At 46.5% G+C, this 19,288-nt stretch overlaps 10 protein-coding genes across 10 annotated transcripts; 5 read left to right on the forward strand and 5 right to left on the reverse strand.

The window, feature by feature from the left end:
• Nucleotides 1-174: 174 nt before the first annotated feature.
• On the reverse strand, nucleotides 175-2,157 carry KUCA_T00001976001 (uncharacterized protein; the record flags this gene model as incomplete). Its single annotated transcript, XM_022604211.1, has 1 exon — nucleotides 175-2,157. The coding sequence occupies one exon, from the start codon at nucleotides 2,155-2,157 to the stop codon at nucleotides 175-177; it is 1,983 nt and encodes a 660-aa protein (XP_022458015.1).
• A 43-nt stretch (nucleotides 2,158-2,200) lies between these two features.
• Nucleotides 2,201-3,015, forward strand: KUCA_T00001977001 (uncharacterized protein; the record flags this gene model as incomplete). The annotated part of the gene is made up of 2 exons (XM_022604212.1): nucleotides 2,201-2,278; nucleotides 2,497-3,015. The coding sequence occupies 2 exons, from the start codon at nucleotides 2,201-2,203 to the stop codon at nucleotides 3,013-3,015; spliced, it is 597 nt and encodes a 198-aa protein (XP_022458016.1).
• Nucleotides 3,016-4,174: 1,159 nt separating this feature from the next.
• On the forward strand, nucleotides 4,175-5,302 carry KUCA_T00001978001 (uncharacterized protein; the record flags this gene model as incomplete). The annotated part of the gene is made up of 1 exon (XM_022604213.1): nucleotides 4,175-5,302. The coding sequence occupies one exon, from the start codon at nucleotides 4,175-4,177 to the stop codon at nucleotides 5,300-5,302; it is 1,128 nt and encodes a 375-aa protein (XP_022458017.1).
• A 559-nt stretch (nucleotides 5,303-5,861) lies between these two features.
• Nucleotides 5,862-6,656, forward strand: KUCA_T00001979001 (uncharacterized protein; the record flags this gene model as incomplete). The annotated part of the gene is made up of 1 exon (XM_022604214.1): nucleotides 5,862-6,656. The coding sequence occupies one exon, from the start codon at nucleotides 5,862-5,864 to the stop codon at nucleotides 6,654-6,656; it is 795 nt and encodes a 264-aa protein (XP_022458018.1).
• Nucleotides 6,657-6,816: 160 nt separating this feature from the next.
• KUCA_T00001980001 (uncharacterized protein) lies at nucleotides 6,817-9,399 on the reverse strand (the record flags this gene model as incomplete). Its single annotated transcript, XM_022604215.1, has 1 exon — nucleotides 6,817-9,399. The coding sequence occupies one exon, from the start codon at nucleotides 9,397-9,399 to the stop codon at nucleotides 6,817-6,819; it is 2,583 nt and encodes an 860-aa protein (XP_022458019.1).
• A 1,682-nt stretch (nucleotides 9,400-11,081) lies between these two features.
• On the reverse strand, nucleotides 11,082-11,816 carry KUCA_T00001981001 (uncharacterized protein; the record flags this gene model as incomplete). The annotated part of the gene is made up of 1 exon (XM_022604216.1): nucleotides 11,082-11,816. One exon carries the CDS (start codon nucleotides 11,814-11,816, stop codon nucleotides 11,082-11,084), a length of 735 nt encoding a protein of 244 aa, XP_022458020.1.
• An 801-nt stretch (nucleotides 11,817-12,617) lies between these two features.
• On the forward strand, nucleotides 12,618-14,405 carry KUCA_T00001982001 (uncharacterized protein; the record flags this gene model as incomplete). The annotated part of the gene is made up of 1 exon (XM_022604217.1): nucleotides 12,618-14,405. The coding sequence occupies one exon, from the start codon at nucleotides 12,618-12,620 to the stop codon at nucleotides 14,403-14,405; it is 1,788 nt and encodes a 595-aa protein (XP_022458021.1).
• A 189-nt stretch (nucleotides 14,406-14,594) lies between these two features.
• KUCA_T00001983001 (uncharacterized protein) lies at nucleotides 14,595-15,680 on the reverse strand (the record flags this gene model as incomplete). The annotated part of the gene is made up of 1 exon (XM_022604219.1): nucleotides 14,595-15,680. The coding sequence occupies one exon, from the start codon at nucleotides 15,678-15,680 to the stop codon at nucleotides 14,595-14,597; it is 1,086 nt and encodes a 361-aa protein (XP_022458022.1).
• An 822-nt stretch (nucleotides 15,681-16,502) lies between these two features.
• On the forward strand, nucleotides 16,503-17,666 carry KUCA_T00001984001 (uncharacterized protein; the record flags this gene model as incomplete). Its single annotated transcript, XM_022604220.1, has 1 exon — nucleotides 16,503-17,666. The coding sequence occupies one exon, from the start codon at nucleotides 16,503-16,505 to the stop codon at nucleotides 17,664-17,666; it is 1,164 nt and encodes a 387-aa protein (XP_022458023.1).
• Nucleotides 17,667-17,743: 77 nt separating this feature from the next.
• KUCA_T00001985001 (uncharacterized protein) lies at nucleotides 17,744-19,273 on the reverse strand (the record flags this gene model as incomplete). Its single annotated transcript, XM_022604221.1, has 1 exon — nucleotides 17,744-19,273. The coding sequence occupies one exon, from the start codon at nucleotides 19,271-19,273 to the stop codon at nucleotides 17,744-17,746; it is 1,530 nt and encodes a 509-aa protein (XP_022458024.1).
• Between the last annotated feature and the right edge of the window lie 15 nt (nucleotides 19,274-19,288).

The following is a 19,288-nucleotide window of genomic DNA, read 5'->3' on the forward strand; positions in this document are numbered from 1 at the left end:
ATCAGAAATACGATCTTTGAATCCAGGGCTACGTTGCTTTGATTAAATGATTTGAGTCTTTGAGTCATTGCTACTTAGTCTGTGCTATGCGGTGCATGCTCCATGGTATGCCTTAATCCGCCAATAATATCATAGTTCCTTATCAAAATGATCCAAAAATAATGCTAAAGCAATCTAACGCTTCTCCTTCATATAATTGTGGCGGATAAGCGCAAACAGCCCAAAGTAAAGTGCCACACATATGGCCGTGGTCAGTTTAAAGACGTCAGCATAGCATCCACGACCAAGATGGCAAACCCTCAATCCAGAAATGGCATCTGTAGTACTATTATGGTCATATACATGCCCAAACACCTTTGTGAGTAACAAAAATGCAAATATCGGCCCGGTACCTGCCAGACCCCATGTGGTCGTGAACCCTTTCGAGCCGAACTGGTCAGCCATAATAGACGGAAATGTTCCAAATGCTGCCCCATAGGCCATCCCAATGAGCAGACTCGATACCGACAGTGCAGAAGTGGTTTTGGCAAATATAACCAGACCCTGGCCTACAGTCATGGCAGTCAATGCTATGACAATCACCCAAAGCCGCTGCATTTTGAACCTCTTCCTGATTAGATCACTGCAGGGACCCGAATGGAGACGACCCAGAAACGACGAGAACGAGATGATGGACACCTGAAGAGCCTGAGCGGCGCCTGAACCCCGTTCCTCGGAAACGAGGGCTTTGGCAATGAACCCAATCGAGTAGATGTACACCTGTCCCACTGCTGATAATCCCATCATCACGAGACAGTTCGAAAGGAACACTTTGTTGTGTAGAAGCTTTGCGATGTGTTGAGTGGCTGTGAGACGTTTACGGCGTCTGCGAAGCCGCAGTGGAGCCGTTGGTGCCAGATCTGATAAGGAAGAATCGGACCTTACAGCATGGTAATTCGTGAAACTTTTGTCTCTGCTTTCTGGTTGAACCAAAGGGGCTTCCTCGTCAACTGCAGAGTCGCTTCCAGTGCGGTATTGCTGCATTCTTTTCATGAAGCCAGATGAGCCTCTTGGTGATCCAGAGGGTACCGGCACTGGAGCTGGGCGAAACACAAACGAGCCCCGAGTGGGTAGCGAACTTCGCTCATTTGATATCACTGGTGATGATGAAAGACTTGAATTGACCGAGGTGGACAGTTTAGTTGACTGGGCCGAATGGGTCATCTGCTGCGGAGACCCTGAGGGAATGCGCAACGCAGTGGGCGATGAAGACAACGAGAATTGCGGGCTTGGTCTCTGAAATGAGGGATGTGATGAGATAGTATTTGTTGTTGTCATGATTGGTTGGGGGACCTGGTGCTGTGGAGAAAGTGGGGCTTGTAATGACGAGGACACAGAAGCTGATGACTGAGAGAATGTACTTTCAGCATAGGAGAACAACGAGCTATGCGAGTCGTTCCTGGCAATATTGATGTTAGCAAAAGAGCCTCTATGACCCGCCAGAAATCCTCCATATTCGCTTTCGTGGTTCGGGGGCTGTTTCGCTGCTGTAGCCCCCGTAGACGGATTGGTCTCATCCTCTTCATCCGACTCATCATCCGAACCTTCTTCGCGCCGTACAATTTTCACAAAAAGCGAGCCACTTCCAATCAAAAGAGCGCAAAATATAGAGATAAACCGCAAAAGTCCAGCAGTATCATCTTTGAAAAAATAGGCCGCAATGGTGCTGTACATGAGAGCAGATAGCCCATAGCCCGATACCGGAACAGCACCAGCAGTACCCCTGTGGTTTGGAAAATTCGCTGTGGCAACTTTAAGGGTGGCATAATATGCCATGATTGACCCTACACCGGTACAAAACATTGCAAAAAATAGCAATGGCACATTCGATAGTTGGGTCTTGTAGGCGATATATAGTGTAGCAAAGCCAAACACTTGGGTAATCGCTCCAACACAAACCGCCCATTGAGGGCCTCCGCGGTCCACAAACATCCCCACGGGCAAACTCGCCAAACTCGTACCAACACTGGTAGCAAATGAGAGAGTAGCTGAGTCCGAGGCGGTGAGTCCGCATCTCTGAATGAGCTGCGGAGAGTATACTCCGTAGAGATACGGCGTTCCCGTAGCCAGCGCCACCAGGCCCGAGAAAAATAGCACAGTCAGACGGGATTGGGGCATTTAGGTGTGCTGGCCCGTTGGAAGCAAAAAAAAACGTCGAGCAATGACAGCAGAACAACCAGTCACAAGGAGAAACTTGAGGAAGAGAGGGCCTTGTTTGACAAGGCGGATATCCAAATCGGTGCGCCGATAAGAGTAAGTGCGTGAACCAATATTCCTGTGTAGGTCGTGTCGGGCCTCATGTTTTAGAAGGTAGTTTCCGTGCTAAATCTGGGATCGATCGCTCGCTTTGATTTCGCGTTGTTGTTCTTTATGGCCACTCTTCAACTGTTGACTATATATATTGACAACTCATACAATGGATAAGCTCAGAGAAGTATGTTGGATATAGAATTCTAGTTTGATGATGGCATCTTTGTTTTATTTACAGGTATTAACCGCAACTCGCAGAAAATCAGCAAGTTAAAGCTTGACGCTGAGGAATGGCAGAACAAGCACGATGATGCTGCGGACAAGATCAAGAAGCTGGAGCAGGAGCAATTGGAGAAGGACAACCAGATCCAGGCCCTGACCCGCAAGAACGAGGTTTTGGAGGAGAACTTGGAGAAATTGGAGGCTGAGGTTTCTAGCCACAAAGCCACCGCCGAGGAGGCCACCAATCTCAAAACCTCTAACGATAACTACACCAGAAAGCACCAGGCGCTGGAGGAGGAGTTGGAGGCTTCTGACAGAGAATTGAAGGAGACTACTGCTAAGCTCAGAGAGACCGATGTTAAGGCAGAGACCCTTGAGAAGAAGGTGACTTCTCTTGAGGCTGAGAAGGAGGATCTCGAGACCAAGCTTGAGGATCTGACCGCCAAGTACAATGCGGCCAAGGCTGAGCTCGAAGAGATCTCTGCACAACTTGAGGCGTTTTAACTATCGGACACCCCTTCTGGGTCCAGCGGGGCACCCGACCTTTCGGTGTATCTTCTGCTCGTGGCGCTATTGGTGCATTGGGGCTCGAAGTATTTCCATAGGTAGCTTTGCGAATTGAATAAGAGTTTTGAGTGAATGTAGAATTGGTCGGGTTGTCTTAGGCAACGCGATCGAATACATGGATATAATATATGAGTGAGAGCCAAGCTATATAAACTGGTGTAAGACAACTATGAGTAGGGTGCCACGACTAATATATCATGCAAAAAACAGAAGGCTGGGCTCCATTGTCTGTATCCAGTCGAGTGAAAAACAGAAATTGGCCGATTTTCTGACCACTCAGACTAGCAGTCCAGGAAACGAGTCTTCACCTTGGTCTCTCTTGGTCTCATTTCTAACACTTAATCAACTTCACATTGCCGGAAACGGTGCTGAGCTGTCGAGGTGGAGAAAAGTTGAGGTTTCCAGATTTTGTAAATGTAATCACTTTGGAAGTTGCCCCTTATATCAAATCTCCGTCTATAGAACACCCCATCCTGTCTACTCTTTATAAGCCGCACACAGATCTCCTTAATAACGCGCCTGTTCAGCGACACACACCATACTTAACTTCTCTCATCTCACACTACAATGTTGCTGATTATTCCCAAATAACAGTTCTCTAATGTTGCTTAGTTGAATTTTAGCGGCGTTCGATAACTCAACAAATGGTTATCGCTTCTAGAAAGCTCGTGTTCACCCTACTGAAATTTGACAGTAGGTTGCTACGCCGTAACCTGCTGTTCAGTTTCTGCCCTTTAGCAAAATAAATGAAAATTCCAAGCATGGCTCTAACGTAACATGTAGTCAACTATAATAAGAACAAGCCAAGCTTATCGCATCCTTGTGTGTTCGATTTCAGTCTTCGGGGACTGCACCGGAAAATGTTACGGAAGTGGACCATCTGACAAATGTCATGTGCCATATGCAATGCGTTGTGAACCTGCAACTAATGATGCTATGGGTGCATTAGTTTACTAATCAAGGGAGACTTCCATTTCTTAAATAGCCTTGAAATTCCCCCTTTTTGTTTGCTAATTTTGTAATTGAACTAATTTTGAAGACCGAGAATAAAACATTCAATTTCCGACATTTTTCTGAAGCGATTTCTATATCATTGATGTCCTTGCAAACTCAACAAGCTTTGGCCTTCACGGGGTCCACCGAAGACAAAAAGCTCCTCAAGTTGGTGTCTACCGAAATTCCCAAGCCAAATTCTGACCAGCTTCTGGTTAAGGCTGTGGCTTTTGCTGCGAACCCTACAGACTTCAAACACATTGTGTTTGGCTGGGGAGGAAAGGATGCGTTCGTTGGTTCAGACGTATCTGGGGAAGTGGTAGCCGTTGGAGACAAAGTCAATGGATTTGCTGTTGGTGATCATGTCGGCTTGTTTGAGCATGGTGGAGACCCCGACCATCCTCATAGAGGTCTCTTCAAGGAGTACAGTGTTGTAAACCCATCTCTGACTATCCGGTACCCCTCCAAGCTCAAGACCCTCGGTGCTGATGTCACCGAGTACCCGGCCAGTAAGGTGGAAACTTTTGAAGGTGCAGCCGCTCTCAGTCTCAGTATTTTTACTGTGGGTCAGTCTTTCGCTCACTCCTTTGACTTGGACTCCGACAAGACCAAAAATGCGGGCAAAACGGTATTGATCTGGGGAGGTTCCACGGCTACTGGTATTCTGGCCATCCAGGTTGCGAAGAAGGCCTATGGCCTAAAGGTGGTCACAACAGCCAGTAAGAAGCACGAGTCTTTTTTGAAATCTCTCGGAGCTGATGCCGTCTTCGATTACCACGACTCTGATGTAATTGATCAAATTAAGAAATTTTCTGGAGAGTCTTTGGTTTATGGTTACGATACAGTTTCGGACGAGGGTACTTGGAACTCGGTGAACGACGCTCTGACTGAATCCGCGCCAGCCATTGCTGATAACTTGTTGTTCTTAGACAAATCAGTTCTCAAGAATCCCAAGAAGAATGTTAAATACACCAAGGCTATCGTTCACCTGGCCAGCGGCGAAGATCAACAATTGACAGACCTTGTCATCACTGGTGGTCAAGAGTTCGTAGCTGCCCATCGCAAGTTTTACGAGAAGGTGGTTCCGCTTGTTCTGGACGGAACTATCAAACACCAACCGTTGAGGATTCTGCACGATGGTCTGGGAAGTGCCGAGGAAGCTTTGTCTTTGCTGCGCAACAATAAGGTTTCTGCGGAGAAGTTGATTTTCAGGGTTTCGAAGACGGAGTAATGGCTTGATACAGACAGACAGAGGTGATTGATAAGAAGAAGACAGAACTGACTAAAATGGGCAACTGATGAATTATATGGAGAACAATCTTGAATAACCGTATTTTTTTTCAATATACTCTGTAACATGGTAGGGCCATCTATTACCGGCGTATTCAGTCGCTCTTTACCCCACGCCATCACGGCCCTAGCGAGCCAACACTGCGGGGTGCATGCCGCTACAAAACTGGGCAATCAAAGTAAGATCATCCGTTTCGTAAGTCAACTTTAATTGCCCAATTGCAGTATGACCAATAATCACGTCACTACCCGCAATCAAAACCTACACTTACACAAGCCCATTTTAATCTGCACATCACCAGCAGTGCACTCAGATTCACTATTGGTGGGTGCACGCAAAAGTCTCTTCACCCTCTGCAGTCCACAGGTAAACTGTTTTAGCTGTCCTTCCTCCTGAGAACAACGCTATTAACTACAATTATACACAGGAACGCTTCCAGAGACTTCTGGCTGTTCAGTCGAGGTGATTGGCCTGTTCTGCGAAAAACAAGCGCACTGAAATGGATGATTCGCCCAGCTTTGGCCTGTCTGCGCGGAACCAGTCTTCCACAAGCATACGGTCGCAATCGTCATACTCCCGCACCGAGATTGAACTTTTTGATCCGGTGCCGAGCTATGAGGAAGCTCTTCATTTGATACCACCACTTCCGCGGCCGCCGTTGCCGAAACAAACCGTGAACTTGAATGCCGAACGTAACAGGCTCAAATCAATGGGGCTAGGAATCCTTGGACCGGCCCAACACTTCGCCATGGCTGTTTGTCGTGACGTTTCGTTGATTGTGATACTAAAACAGATGTATACGATGTGGGGGGCTTATTCAGAGCTGAAAATGGAAACCTCTCCCCGAATAACTGCGACACGATCATCGGAGTACCTGCTGGCGGGGCTCTGGTGCTTGGTCTCTGGATATATGACGTATTCCATCCTCGACGGACTAATGGTGAGATGGATCGTCACTTATTCGATCACTGCCGCGATTGTGCGGATGCTGAGTATGTCGCTGCTTTTAGCCACAATTGTGGAGCTGCTTTCGATGACGTTCAATCCTTCTGGCAATTACTACTTGCCGAACTGGATATTGATCTCCTGTGTTCTGACGGTGATCTACATTCTTCAGAATTACATGACCTCCAATTTGAGGCTTGGAAATAAAAAGGGACCTCGTTCCATGGATTTGTACAATATCGTGGTGTTTGCCGTGGTGCCGATTGGCGTGGCCAGTTTCTTCACCATGATCGGGCTCATACGAGTGGTTTTGATTTTGCGTTTGGACGTTGAGTTGTTGGGGTATTAGGTTAGGTTGATTTTTGTTTATTATATGCTGTTCTGGTGAGCGGTTTTCTATTAATATGTCGGTGCAATTTGTGTGAATATTGCTATGGTGCAATGTGTTGATGCAATCCTTGGGAATATGTTAAGTATATACAAGTGTGTCTGGCAACAAGCGCTCTTCTCTACCAGAATACACCTTTCGCAAGCTCATAGACACCCTGGTGGGCTTTCAGCTCGCTCCGGCTGTGTTCCAGAGACTTCCTCAGCACAAGACTGTCGTTCTTTTTAATGAACGTCTTCAGCTCCTTATCGAGCTCTCCCGAAACCTCAAAAGTGTTGCAGTTGAAACAGGATGTGGCCAACACCATGAAGTCCTTGCTCCTATCGCCATTTTTCAGCAGGGTTCGGTAGTTGGTTCTGAACCATTCCCATACCATTCGCCTCACCTCGGAGGTGGCAGCCAGTCCTCCCGACAGCTGTTCAAAGCAGAGATGGTATTGGTCCTCCTTACCCTTCTTAAGACGAGCCAGAATATGAGCAAGCAGTTTTCTCAGTGAATCTGCAGAACGAGTGAACCCAAGACTTTGAACTATTTGGGTGGTCAATGACTTGAGGATCTCAGAACGCTGTCTTCCTTCTTTCTGGATCGAGTCCAGAGTCTTGAGAATCAAGTTATCATCGTCAGTTAAAGATAACAACGTGTTGTAGCGTTTGATATCGCCGTGAATGGCAACTGCAACGAAGGCTAGAGATGCATAGCATAAAGGCACAGAAGCACTTCCCTTAACTATGCTGTCAAATAGTTCCAACAGTTCCTTGACATTCTTGCCTTGAGAAAGCCCGAATAGCCCACAAAGAGCATTCGACTCGAAAGAGATTCTCTTGGTCTCTGACAGCTCGGTATCCTCAAGGTTGAACTGAAGATCCAACGATTCAATCCATTTTTGAAGTTTCTCAGTTCCTTGACGAGACGAACCAACGGTTATCGAGTTAGATAGCTGCATCAGCAATTGAAGATACTTCAGTCCCTCTCTTGTGTGCCATTTGGATTTCAGCGAGTCGGCGATGCGCTTGAAAATCTCCAGGTCAACCTTCGTCCTGTAGATATCGGCCACAAAGTTGAGGTCAAAACACAGCTTGAATATCTGGTCGCCATTGAGCCTTTCTGCAAATATTGGGTCTCTGTAAAGCAAAAGAGCGAGCTTTGGAGCGATGACTGAGTCTGGGATTGTATCGAGAACAACTCTGCGGTCGGTCAACACCTTTTTCACCAACTGGCCTTCCTGGACCAAAATCAAGGGAATGTGAAAAGGGACATCCTCCTCGTTGGTATCCTCGATCGATGCCGAATCCAGATATCTGTGTTGCTCAATGGTGCACTTCCCGTCATTAGCAGTCACCAACAAGATTGGAAATCCCTTATTGCGGACCCACGAGTTGACCATGGTTGGCACATCGAAGGCGGTTTTTTCCTTCAGGAACAGCCAAAAGTCAAGAGTTGAGATTGACATACACTTATTCTTTGAAATAAATTCACCAACATATCCACAGAAAGTTTCAAAACCTACGAAGGAGCTCAGCATCTCCAAAAGATAGATTCCCTTGCTGTAGGTCTTTGGGTCGAATGTCTCGCCAATGTAGGAGGGCGAGTCGTTAGTCTGGTGATTTCCGATTACTGGAGAATTCTGAACGTGCGAGTCAATTTGTAACAGCTGGACAAGATCATGGTCCAGATGAGTTTGCCAGAGGCCAGTTTGGTCCATTGACTCCAACACACGAATACCCATCCAAGTAGCAAAAGACTCGTTGAACCAGGTGTTGTCCCATGATTTGAACGAACACAAATCTCCAAGCCATTGGTGGACCAGTTCATGTACCACAATCTCTCTCACACTCTTGCTAGAGTTCCATTTGCTGTCAGCATCCCCAGAGGTGTAAATGAGATGTTGACCTGCAACCGTGATCAGCGACCAGTTCTCCATGGCACCGTCAGATAGAAACGGAAGCGCAACAATGTCAATTTTTGGAATGGGATATTCCACGTTCAACAAATCCCCAATGCGTGTGGTTGCTGCCGAAGCCGTTGAAAGAACACATTCAAGACCCTTGGTATTTTCGGCGTAGACGTTGACGGTGATGTCTCCGGCTTTCTTCGTTAACATTTGCAATTTCCCCAGAACAAAAGCAAAGAGATGCGTAGGCATTGGCAAACTTTCCTGGAACACGAAAGAGCAAGATTCTTGCGAAACTTTTGTATCTGCGAGCGGCATGTTGGCAATACAAGTGTACTCCGGATCGTCAGTGGTGATAGTTAGTTGGATCTTGGCTCTGCAGACTGGCTCATCCACACAAGGAAACACCGAACTAGCCCAGCCAGGTTGGCAGTGGGTTGCCCAAATTCCGCTTGATGACTTGAAAACTCCTGTAGTTGGGGTGGCCATGCTCGAGACCTTGGTCTGCACCGCAAGGTAGTCAAGCTCAAGTCTCAAGGATCTTGAGTTGCTCGTTTCCTGCGGAAACTCAAAAGATACGCTATCAGAGCCTCTGGTTGGCTTGATTTGTGCCACTTCGTTTCCCCCTTCAAATAAGACGGCCTTAGTGACAATCAACTTGGTGGCGTGAAGTTGGAACTTTTGAGATGCAGTGTTACCGCCCGGCACCAGGTCTATAGCACAGTGGCCATGGAAATTGGGACGGTCCCCTTGGATTTTGAGATCCAGGGTGTACTTTTCAGGAACCCAATAATTCGACAACGACAACAGCATTATTTGAAACGGCAGTTCTGAGTGTCTGAAAGATCCCCAGAGAAATCAAAGATTTTTCACTTCCGCTGCAGGCGCGACATTGCATTCATCCGGAGGTGATGATGTAAGCTAAATTGTGATTATGTCAGCATTTTGCGGTGTGCTTATTCCTGGTTTGGACTGCAAAAAACGGATAAACGAGCTTTCAGAGAGTATTTATTCATGATGGAGATTCTTCGGACGTAACAGTGGACTGCTGAGTGATGTAGGGTTCAGTTTGAGTCGGCGTGGTGATGTCCATCTATGGCATCATAGCGGTCAAGCACCAGACTATAGTGCGGTTGGATTGGAAGCTCAGGACAAACACCTGCTTTGTTGAGAAGATTAGCAAACGGATTTGTGGATAATTACAACATATTTGCGTATCTTTGCAGCGGATGGTTACTGCCATGAACTACTGCACCTCATCATGCATCGCCATTTGCATGATTTATCAAGATTTCTATTTTTCCACATATTTCCAAACACTTGAATAATAGCCAAAAACGATTTTATGTTTGTTCAAAAATGATGACATTTCATATTCAGTAGCGGTACAATTAGTGGCAACTGCTTGGTTTAAAGTTGATTCATGATTCTCCTTCTGTTCTGCCTCTTCAACATCAATACCCGGGCTCTAACCACTCGAAATCAATGCAGCAGTTGATCCAGCAGCCACAACAAACCCAGCAAAACCTACAGGCGAGAATTGCCCTGCAGCCGTCAATGAAGAATGACCTCTGATATTCATGGGGAAAATCCCAAACTAGTATATCCATATTCCAATCGCCCCAAATCCACACCCAACACACACCGTGACCCTCGCAACAGCTTTATCCATTTAGGCAACAGAAATCAATGGGTGTTTAGCATGGTTAATCTCAATGATAACGAAGGCCATAAAGCAGAGTACTCGTAAGATCAAAAGAATGTAAGTTGCAGGTTTGTGCCAGGTTAAAATGAGAGCCTCATTCCATGCCACATTAAACCAAACCAAACCAACCCAGAAACCCCAGTGAAAGCACCCAAAAAGTCAACTTCTTTCTCGTTTGAAGTCTCCAGCTTCTCGTCTTCTGGTATTGCAACTGTGGCCAATCCTGCCATTGTCATAAGCTGGGCTGAGAGTACCACAATTATGAAAAGTATCTCAGGTGGGGTAGAATCCGATGAGGATCACCATGTTCATCATTCTGTTCTGGTTCTAATTCGTTAAGCTGAGGCTCGATTATGACCATGGAATCCATGATTTTCTGTGAGTGATAAGCCATGGTATGCTGAGACAGGGCAGACTCAAATCTACTCTCTATATATATCAAATTACAGCCAACCCGAGCAAACAAAGCCGACAGGACGACAAACCATTACCGCTGCTCTACCAGTAAAATCTAGCGGATGTACCTGCTCACTATCCGGCGTTTGATGGATTTGAAAAAACGTAGGAGATATCCTGCACTGAACTGCACATCAGACGCAGAGCACTTTTGGGTGGTACACTTGAAGTAACCACCACCGGATCGGTTATCGGGCATCAGGTGTGAGGGGCAGCCGCACGTGCAGCTCCTGGAGAGTTTAAAAGATAAGATGTTCTCGATACCCTTAGTTCTTATAAGAAGTAAATTTTATGTATGAAAAACGCATGGTTAGTTGCTATTTGAATAACCAGCTTACCAAAGAGCGGTGGTGCCGTCATAGCCCAAGAACTTATCAGTTTCCTCAAACTTTTCAATTTGTTCAATCACAGCGGTAGCGCTCTCTTTTGGAGTAAGCAATACAATATCCATCCCAGTGATATCAACCTTAGTGAGGCCAAAATTTCCCATGTCGGAGGTTACCATACCTGGGTGGAGAGCCAACACCTTCAGACCTTCGTCCTTAGATTCGGCAGCGATACTCCTGATGATGTAGTTAAGAGCTGCTTTTGACGAGCCATATGCTGGGTTTGGGAGAGGAAAGTATCCAGCAATGGAACCTGCCACTGAGGAGATAAAAACAATCTTCTTCTCCTGGGACTTGACAACCAGTGGACGGATTGCCTGATAAGTGATCACAGAACCCTTTGCATTCACTTCCCAATGGCGAGATAGTTCATCAAGACTAACATCCTTGATGGGGGAATAGCATTCTGCAATACCCGCATTTGCGATCAACACATCTACGTAGCCATGTTCCTTGGCTACCACATCTGCAGCGTTCTTGATTGTCTCTGGCTTGACAACGTCGGCCTCCAATGGCTTGAAATTGGAGTGAGAGGAAGCCAATTTTTTCAAATCAGCAGCTGAAGCGAGATCACGCGCGGTTCCGTATACGATATTGGATGAGTTGGCAGAGAGCTGAGTTACTATCTGTAGACCAATACCACGGTTGGCACCAGTGACGAAGTAGACTTTTTGATGGGGCATTTTGCAGGTGTCGAGGGCTGTCTGAGTTGATAAGAGTCTGTTGAAGCAGAGTTTGAAATTTTCTTAAAACATTTTCTATTCTTCGTCGTGTCAGGTTTATGCCTCTTACTTATACCCCGGGTTTTTGATTTAAACCGAGGACCGAGGAAAAATCATCTTCGTTTGGTATCTCCGTTTTCTCCGGAAATCGTTATTACATTCTCCTATAACAGATGCGCGATTTCTCGAAGCGGTAACCTCTCATGCATCGGTCTTGTTAGATGACAAATTGACTGAGTATGTCAGAAGGCTTTTGTACTCCGAGGTCCGGCAGAATCAAAAGAATATCGAAAGGCGTGTGTAATCCGAGGTCCGGCATTATTGAGAGAATGCGATAGAGGCGTGCCCCTACTGTACAATAGTGGTAGCTTATTCATTGGTAATGACTTCCGGCATAGACCGATTGAAGGTCGAGAGCCGCACCCCTAAAAACTTTAGCAAGTCACTGCAGAAAAGGATAAGAGCCCTGCAGAGAGGCTGCGAGCCGGGAACAGCCTTCATCTCTTATTGGCCGTCCAATTATTTTGAGAGTTGGACGGATTTATCAGGCAAATTGTTTAGCCTAACGAATATACCGCATTGAATTCGTAGAATATCTGTCATCCCGAATGCCGGCTTCTAAGCTATCCAACGCCGCACTTAGGTCACATGACAGCTAAATCAGAAGTCACGTGTCTCTAGCCTCAGCGAAAAGCAGCCCTTATCCAGATAAAGGCTACGTACAATGTGCTCCTCAAGTTATCGAACCACATCAGCTCAGCAATGGCAACTGGTCAGACGATTCAAGTCACGTTACTATTCGTGGTGTTTTTCATCGTGGTAACGCTTTATCGGTCTTTGACAGTGGTTTTGCCTCGGTACTTTTACGTTCCCTTTAACGGATGGAAGAAGCACGTACAAGCAGCGGTTGAGAAGGCTTCCAAACTGGACAAACCGTGCGTTTTACCTCGGTCAAAATTTGCCACTAGATTTGGAACTATTAGGCGACGCCTTGTTCTGGCGAGTAAGGAGCCAATTCTGTATTCTACAGTACCTTTGAACACACACAAAGATACTGCGTCTGGAGACATCAAGTACTCGCAGGTGTTGAGAATTCCACAGGTGGATCGGATACCTGAGACCCGGGCTTCGGAGTTTCTGCTTGATGTTAACCCTAAGGTTCCAACTGATGAGTCTCGGAAGAAGATATTTGGATTTTTCCATCCGTATTCAGATGCCTCTGGTGGTGGAGAGAGGGTTCTATGGGAAGCAGTTCGGGACACACTCGCCAAATCAGAAAAGAATATTGCTGCCGTGTACACTTTCACACTTTCCGATAACACATCTGTTTCGTCTATTCTGGCTTCTGTGAAATCCAACTTTGGTTTGGATTTCACCGAGTACGAGAAAAATCTGATTTTCTTGCAATTACCCAACACCAAGAGATGGGTCATAGACGGGTCCAAATGGAAGCATTTCACGCTCATAGCGCAATCCCTGGCATCTGTATATGTGTCTATACTAGCCGTTTCAGCGCTTCCGCCAGATGTCTGGGTTGATACCATGGGGTTCCCTTTCACGTATACATGGATCTCGTTCTGTCTCAAAGTGCCGGTGGTTTCATATGTTCATTATCCGTTGATCTCATCAGACATGCTTGGGAAGCTGAATACCGCTTCGCTCATAGGCTCACTGAAATATGTTTACTGGACTGCTATCCTGTGGATATATGCTGTGGCAGGCTCATACTGTGACATTGTTCTGTGTAATTCGACCTGGACAAAAAATCACATTTCCAAGGTCTGGAGCTTCAACACCTCTGCCCCGGTAATCTGCTATCCACCAATTGGCTCCAAGGTCAATTCGGGTGGCACTCGTGAGAAAGTGATCGTTTGCATTGCTCAATTCAGACCAGAGAAGAGACACTCTCTGATCCTGGAGGAATTTTCAAAGTATTTGAAGAAAACAGATTCGTTGACGCCATACAAGCTCGTGCTAGTGGGGTCTGTTCGAGACGATAACGACAAGCAGGCTGTTGAAGACCTTAAGAAGCTTGCTGCCAAATATCAGATTTCGCACCTCGTTGAGCTGCGTTTGAACGTGAAACACTCAGAATTACAGCAATTGCTAGCTAGTGCGGAGGTCGGCTTGAATGCGATGTGGAATGAGCATTTTGGAATCACTGTTGTTGAATATCTATTCAACGGTTTGGTGCCTGTGGTTCATGCCAGTGCTGGTCCAAAACTCGACATCTGTGTTCCGTGGAACGGCGAAGAACTGCCAATTAACGAAGCAACTGACTCCAATGCCACTGGAATTTTCTTCACATCGGAAGATGATCCAGACTACGCAAAGATCAACAATGGAGTCACTCTGAGTGATGCTCTCGTGTTGGCGGAGACCATGGACCCAACTACCAGGGATGCAATGCTTCAAAGAGAACGCGAGTTGGCTCTGGCCAAGTTTGGCGAGACCGCGTTCCGCTCCAAATGGAACGATGTAATTGATGCGAGTTTGGCAATTGAGCAGGTCAAGAGGTCTTCACGTGGAGATGTCGAGAAGGTGTATTGAAGATTTGAAGAATCACACACTAATTGCACCACCTTTACTCCTACAATACAATGAGAAAAGAATGTGTATATGGTTCATGATGCACTGATAAATAAAAAAATTTGTATGGAGCCACATTAATTGATCACTCTTTCACGTTCCACCCTTTGGTTATTCAACCTATCTTTTATTCGTCTTTCATTGAATGCTTTATTCGGTATCGCTCCAGTCAGGATTGACAACTCGTAACTGACCACCAGTCTCCTGTCTTGCATCCGGCAGACTTGAGTCACTGAATCTCCGTCTGCCCTTTTCACCCTGATAGGCTAGTCTGTCGTCATTAGAGACGAAGCCAAAACTATTGCGAGTTTTCTGCTCCTTTTCGTGGTAGAAGTCGTCCTCTTCGTCATCGACGTCTTCATTCTTGCGACATCTCCATATGAAGAATATCAATAAGATCAAAGCTGCTAGACCGACTATAACACCAATGACTATGCCTGCAATGGCGCCCCCACTGAGTTTGGACTTGTGAGCGGAAGAGCTCTTCGAATTGGCTTCATTAGCGGCAGCCGAAGACGAGGAAGTTGAAGTTGAAACTGAGGTGGTTTCAGCAGAAGTCACATAGACGATCGAAGTCGAAACCGACGACGGGGACGTCGTGACTTTGGGCGAAGATGAGGACTCTTCGGATGAAGACGTTTCCGAGGAGGATTCGTCTGATGATGTTTCCGAGATGGAAGATGTTTCCGTGGATGTCACTTTGGATGAAGCTGAGGTCTTCGATGAGCTGGAGCTGGAGGTATGCTTTGCAGACGAGCTGGAACGGGATTTCGAACTTGAAGTGGAACTCGAAGTGGAACTTGAACTTGAAGAGGAACTGGAACTAGAGCTGGAGCTCGAACTAGAACTCGAATCTGAACTCGAACTTGAACTTGAACTGGAGCTAGAACTGGAATCGTCGTCATCTGAAGTCTCAGTACTGTAAACACTGTAATACGAAGCTCCACCGCAATTAACGGTGCCATAACCGTAACAAGCCACATCACAGCTGGAATCATCAACAATATCACCGGAGCTCGGCACGTCATCACCACAATAGCACGTACCTCCGTCTAGCAAAGCAGCCACTTTGTGGCCATTGCATTGGTCTTCACAGTGCGATGGTGTCTGCCATGTGTAGTAATCGTCCTTGGAAAGCCCACTGACGTCGCTTTTCGCAAAGCATCCGAGATACGAGAAGGTATCGGCCGCTACCAGCATTGGTAGCAGCGCCAACGCCAAAATCCCTGACCTCATTGCTTATTCAAACGACAACAGCAGCAAAAGTTTGGAGAGAAACCGGTCGAAAAAAATCACAAGCCTCAAACAGACAGTTCAGGCACCGACGAGACTCTGAAACGAGGACTTATAAATAGACACTTGAATCGCTGAAATTGAATAAACAGTCGCCTTTTTGAAAGGGAAGAATAGCAAGGAGCAATAGGGAGTCGAATATCAGCAGCTTTCTGGTGAGGACGAGCTGGTCAGACAACAACAACAACAAAAAAAATGCAGGAAGGAACACCCATTCTAGAACGTCTCAAAGAATATAAACAACCGCCTGCTTTGGCGTCAGGCGGAAATGCGCTAAGCGATCCCCGAGGGATCGGGACCGCGCGCGTCAGAGGTCGCACCTGAAGCTCGCAAAAGTGGGACATATATGCAACACCTCGGGATGCGTCCGGGGCGAAATTGAGGCTGGTATATATTGGGGGTATATTCGGGGGATATTTGGAAGGTCAATCGTTTAGTAGAACTGAACGCTGGTGTTTGGGCGGTTTTCGAGATGTTTCTGTAGCATTTTTGGGGGAATGACTCCTCCTCTTATACCGTGACTCGGTCTGTTGTACCTGAAAAGCGTGGGTGCAGATGATTTCGTGCACTCCACAATAAAGAGCCGCACTCAGTTTTTTTTTTTGATCCACCCCGAATGGGAAATTTGACAGACACGGGGATGACTTGAAGCGATGAGACAATTAAGGCTATGCGGGAGAGATAACGCCGATTGAATATATATATGGGGTCAGAAGCATAGAGCTGCTACTGAGCTTGTAGCCACTTGTTTCGGAATCGAAAATAATGGACAAAATCGACTTCGCTCTGCCCGCTGGGTTGAACCCAGAAGACATCCTCCTCAACTACACCTCTCCGTATGGAAACACCAGTATCGCATTCGGTGATCTGGATAGCTGGTTCAGGAACGAGTTGGCAACGGCCGCAGTCTTTGGTGCTCGGATCAGCGTCTCAGCGATGACCATTGTGGTTTCCTGGATTGTCAGTAAGAACAGAAGAGCTCCCATCTTCATTGTCAACCAGCTGGCACTGCTTTCGATCTCTATTCACTCTGGTTTATATCTTCGTTTTCTGAATGGTGTTTATGGATCTATTGCATTTAACTTCAGCCTCTACGATTATACCAACCACGATGCGACCGTCACATCGGTGGTCACAAACACTTTCCAGATCCTGGTGATCGGGTTCATTGAGGCTTCATTGGTCTTGCAGACTTACACCATCTTCAGGTCTCCCAACAGAATGATGCAAGTGTTTGGGATTGCTGCCACTGTTATGGCATGTCTTTTGGGCTTGATCACCACCGGCTTGTATTTTGCAACTGCGGTTTACTCGAACATTAATCTCACATCAACTAGTCTCGTCGCTACTCCATCATGGGTGGGTGCTGTGCCTCTGGCAGTTTTCACTGCCTCATTCGTCATTGTAAGCCTCATGCTCAATGTTAAGCTCTTCATTGCCATTCGGACACGCCGGTATCTCGGCCTCAAACAGTTTGACATTTTTCATATTCTTTTCATCATGTCGTCACAGACAATGGTCATACCCACAGCCATCATCATCGCCAGCTTCTGCACTAATGGAAAAGTCACGTATAACTATCTCAGTGCCATTGGAACTTTGCTCGTCGCTACTTCTTTGCCCCTGACCACTATGTGGGCTAATTCATCCATCAAGGAAACAACTCCATGTTCATCGGCTGACACAGTTCTGTATAAGCCGATGTCGAACTCATCCAAGTCGCTCTACATGAGTGCCAGCAGAACAATTGTTGGCGATAAATCGCCAGGAGAAAAGCCAGATCTCAGCACAGGTGATGATGATGACTACAAGAACTCTTCGTGGTGGATCGAAGCCAATCTTGAAGCTGCTGAGAACGGCTATGGGGAAGGAGAGGACAATGATGATTTCTTGCGCAAGATCACCACCACGAGGGGCACCAATGCTTAATGAGAATGCTGGCTTGGATTTGAGTGCTTTTTATATTTGCTCTAAATGAATAATACGGGACATTATCGCGACAAAATCTATTTGACCTCAAGCCCAAATAAACCTTTGAGGTTTTCGTAAACGAGATAGCTGATGCTGACGGCTGGAGCAACTTTGGCTAGGTTGGGCACCAAACCTTTGAAGAGCCCTGGAAAGCCTTCTCTTTTTATTGTTTGTCTTGCGACGTCAAAGAAACCGTCGTAGCGGTATGGATGTGCGAACGTCCCTTGAGCTTGCAATCTGGTACGCAAAAGGTTAATTGGATAAACCACAGTCGCACCAAAAGACCCACTCAATGCTCCCATAGAAAGAACCAGGTAGTTCGGCAGTTTGACGTCGTCCTCAGAGCATTTCCTTCTCTCCGCCTCTCTTTGAATGTAGTATTTCTTTATCGTCGTAAAAGTTCCGAGGTCTAATGCAGCGTACGGAAACATGCCTCCTATTCCAACAATCAGCCCGCGGTAGAATAACCTAATTCCACCTTCTTTGTACATGTCTTTGGCTGTGGTGAATAGAAGTCTTCCTCCCTTCGTCCGCGACTCCAGCGGTGCACATTGAATACGGAACTTCAGCGTGTCGATTGGGTAAACAGCCATTTGGGCGACCACACCCGCTAGACCACCAGCTGAATATGTAGACAATCTGCTCAGTTCACTGGGATCCGACACACCTTCGAACTTACACATAAACCTTTTAGCAGCTTCAAACGAACCGAACTTGATGGCACTCTCGGGGAAAACTTTGATCACGTTCAATCCATTTCCCACGTAGAAAGCCTTGAGTCCGCCTTGTCTGTACAGACTGCGCGCCGCTTTTATGATGGGAGACTTGATCTTGGACTCAGCAAGCTCCTGGTGCTTTTGCTCCTCTATTATGTGTCTGATCTCTTCCTTCGAATGCAAAAACGTTGAAGTCAGATCTGTTCTTGCGATGAGAAAAACCTTGACTCTGTCGAACGGCGCCGTGCACGTCCGCGAAACTACCCCACTCAGTCCTCCAGCAAGGAAGTAGCCAACGCTATTCAGAATATCATCACCAACAGTCACATCACCCTCACTTGACAAATTTTCCAATTCATCGTTGAAGAACCGAAAAGCCGTCTTAATGCGGGAACCCTGAAGCCGGGGCATAAGCAGTAGCGTATCTCTGAACTCTTCGTAGGAGACATATCCGCGATGGCCGTTGTCCAAACTTTCAAAAAACACGTCAACTTCTTCAGGTGCCGGATCTACGCCCAAAGTTGTCTTTAAATACTTTTCAACATCAGATTTGAGTATCTTCCCGTCCTCATCCTTGTCTAAAACACGGAATCCGGCCTCGATCTGCTGTTCTGCCTGCAGTACATACCGCCTGAAATTGTCAAAGTCCACCAGATGATCACCGTCTGTATCAAGACTCTGGAACAGCTCGCCAATGGCATACTGAGAGTCCTTTAGAGGATGGTTCTGCGATTTTAGCGACTCTCTGAAAGACTTTAGCGAGATTTGGCCCGACTTGCCATTGTCTATGGATAGGAACAACTTGCGATGCCGTTGCAATTTTTCGTCCTCCGATTCAGTGCTCAACATAATGTGCTGAGTCTG

This window comes from Kuraishia capsulata, genomic scaffold (assembly GCF_000576695.1).
Source record: "Kuraishia capsulata CBS 1993 genomic scaffold, Kuraishia_capsulata_scaffold_2, whole genome shotgun sequence".
NCBI lineage: Eukaryota > Fungi > Ascomycota > Pichiomycetes > Pichiales > Pichiaceae > Kuraishia > Kuraishia capsulata.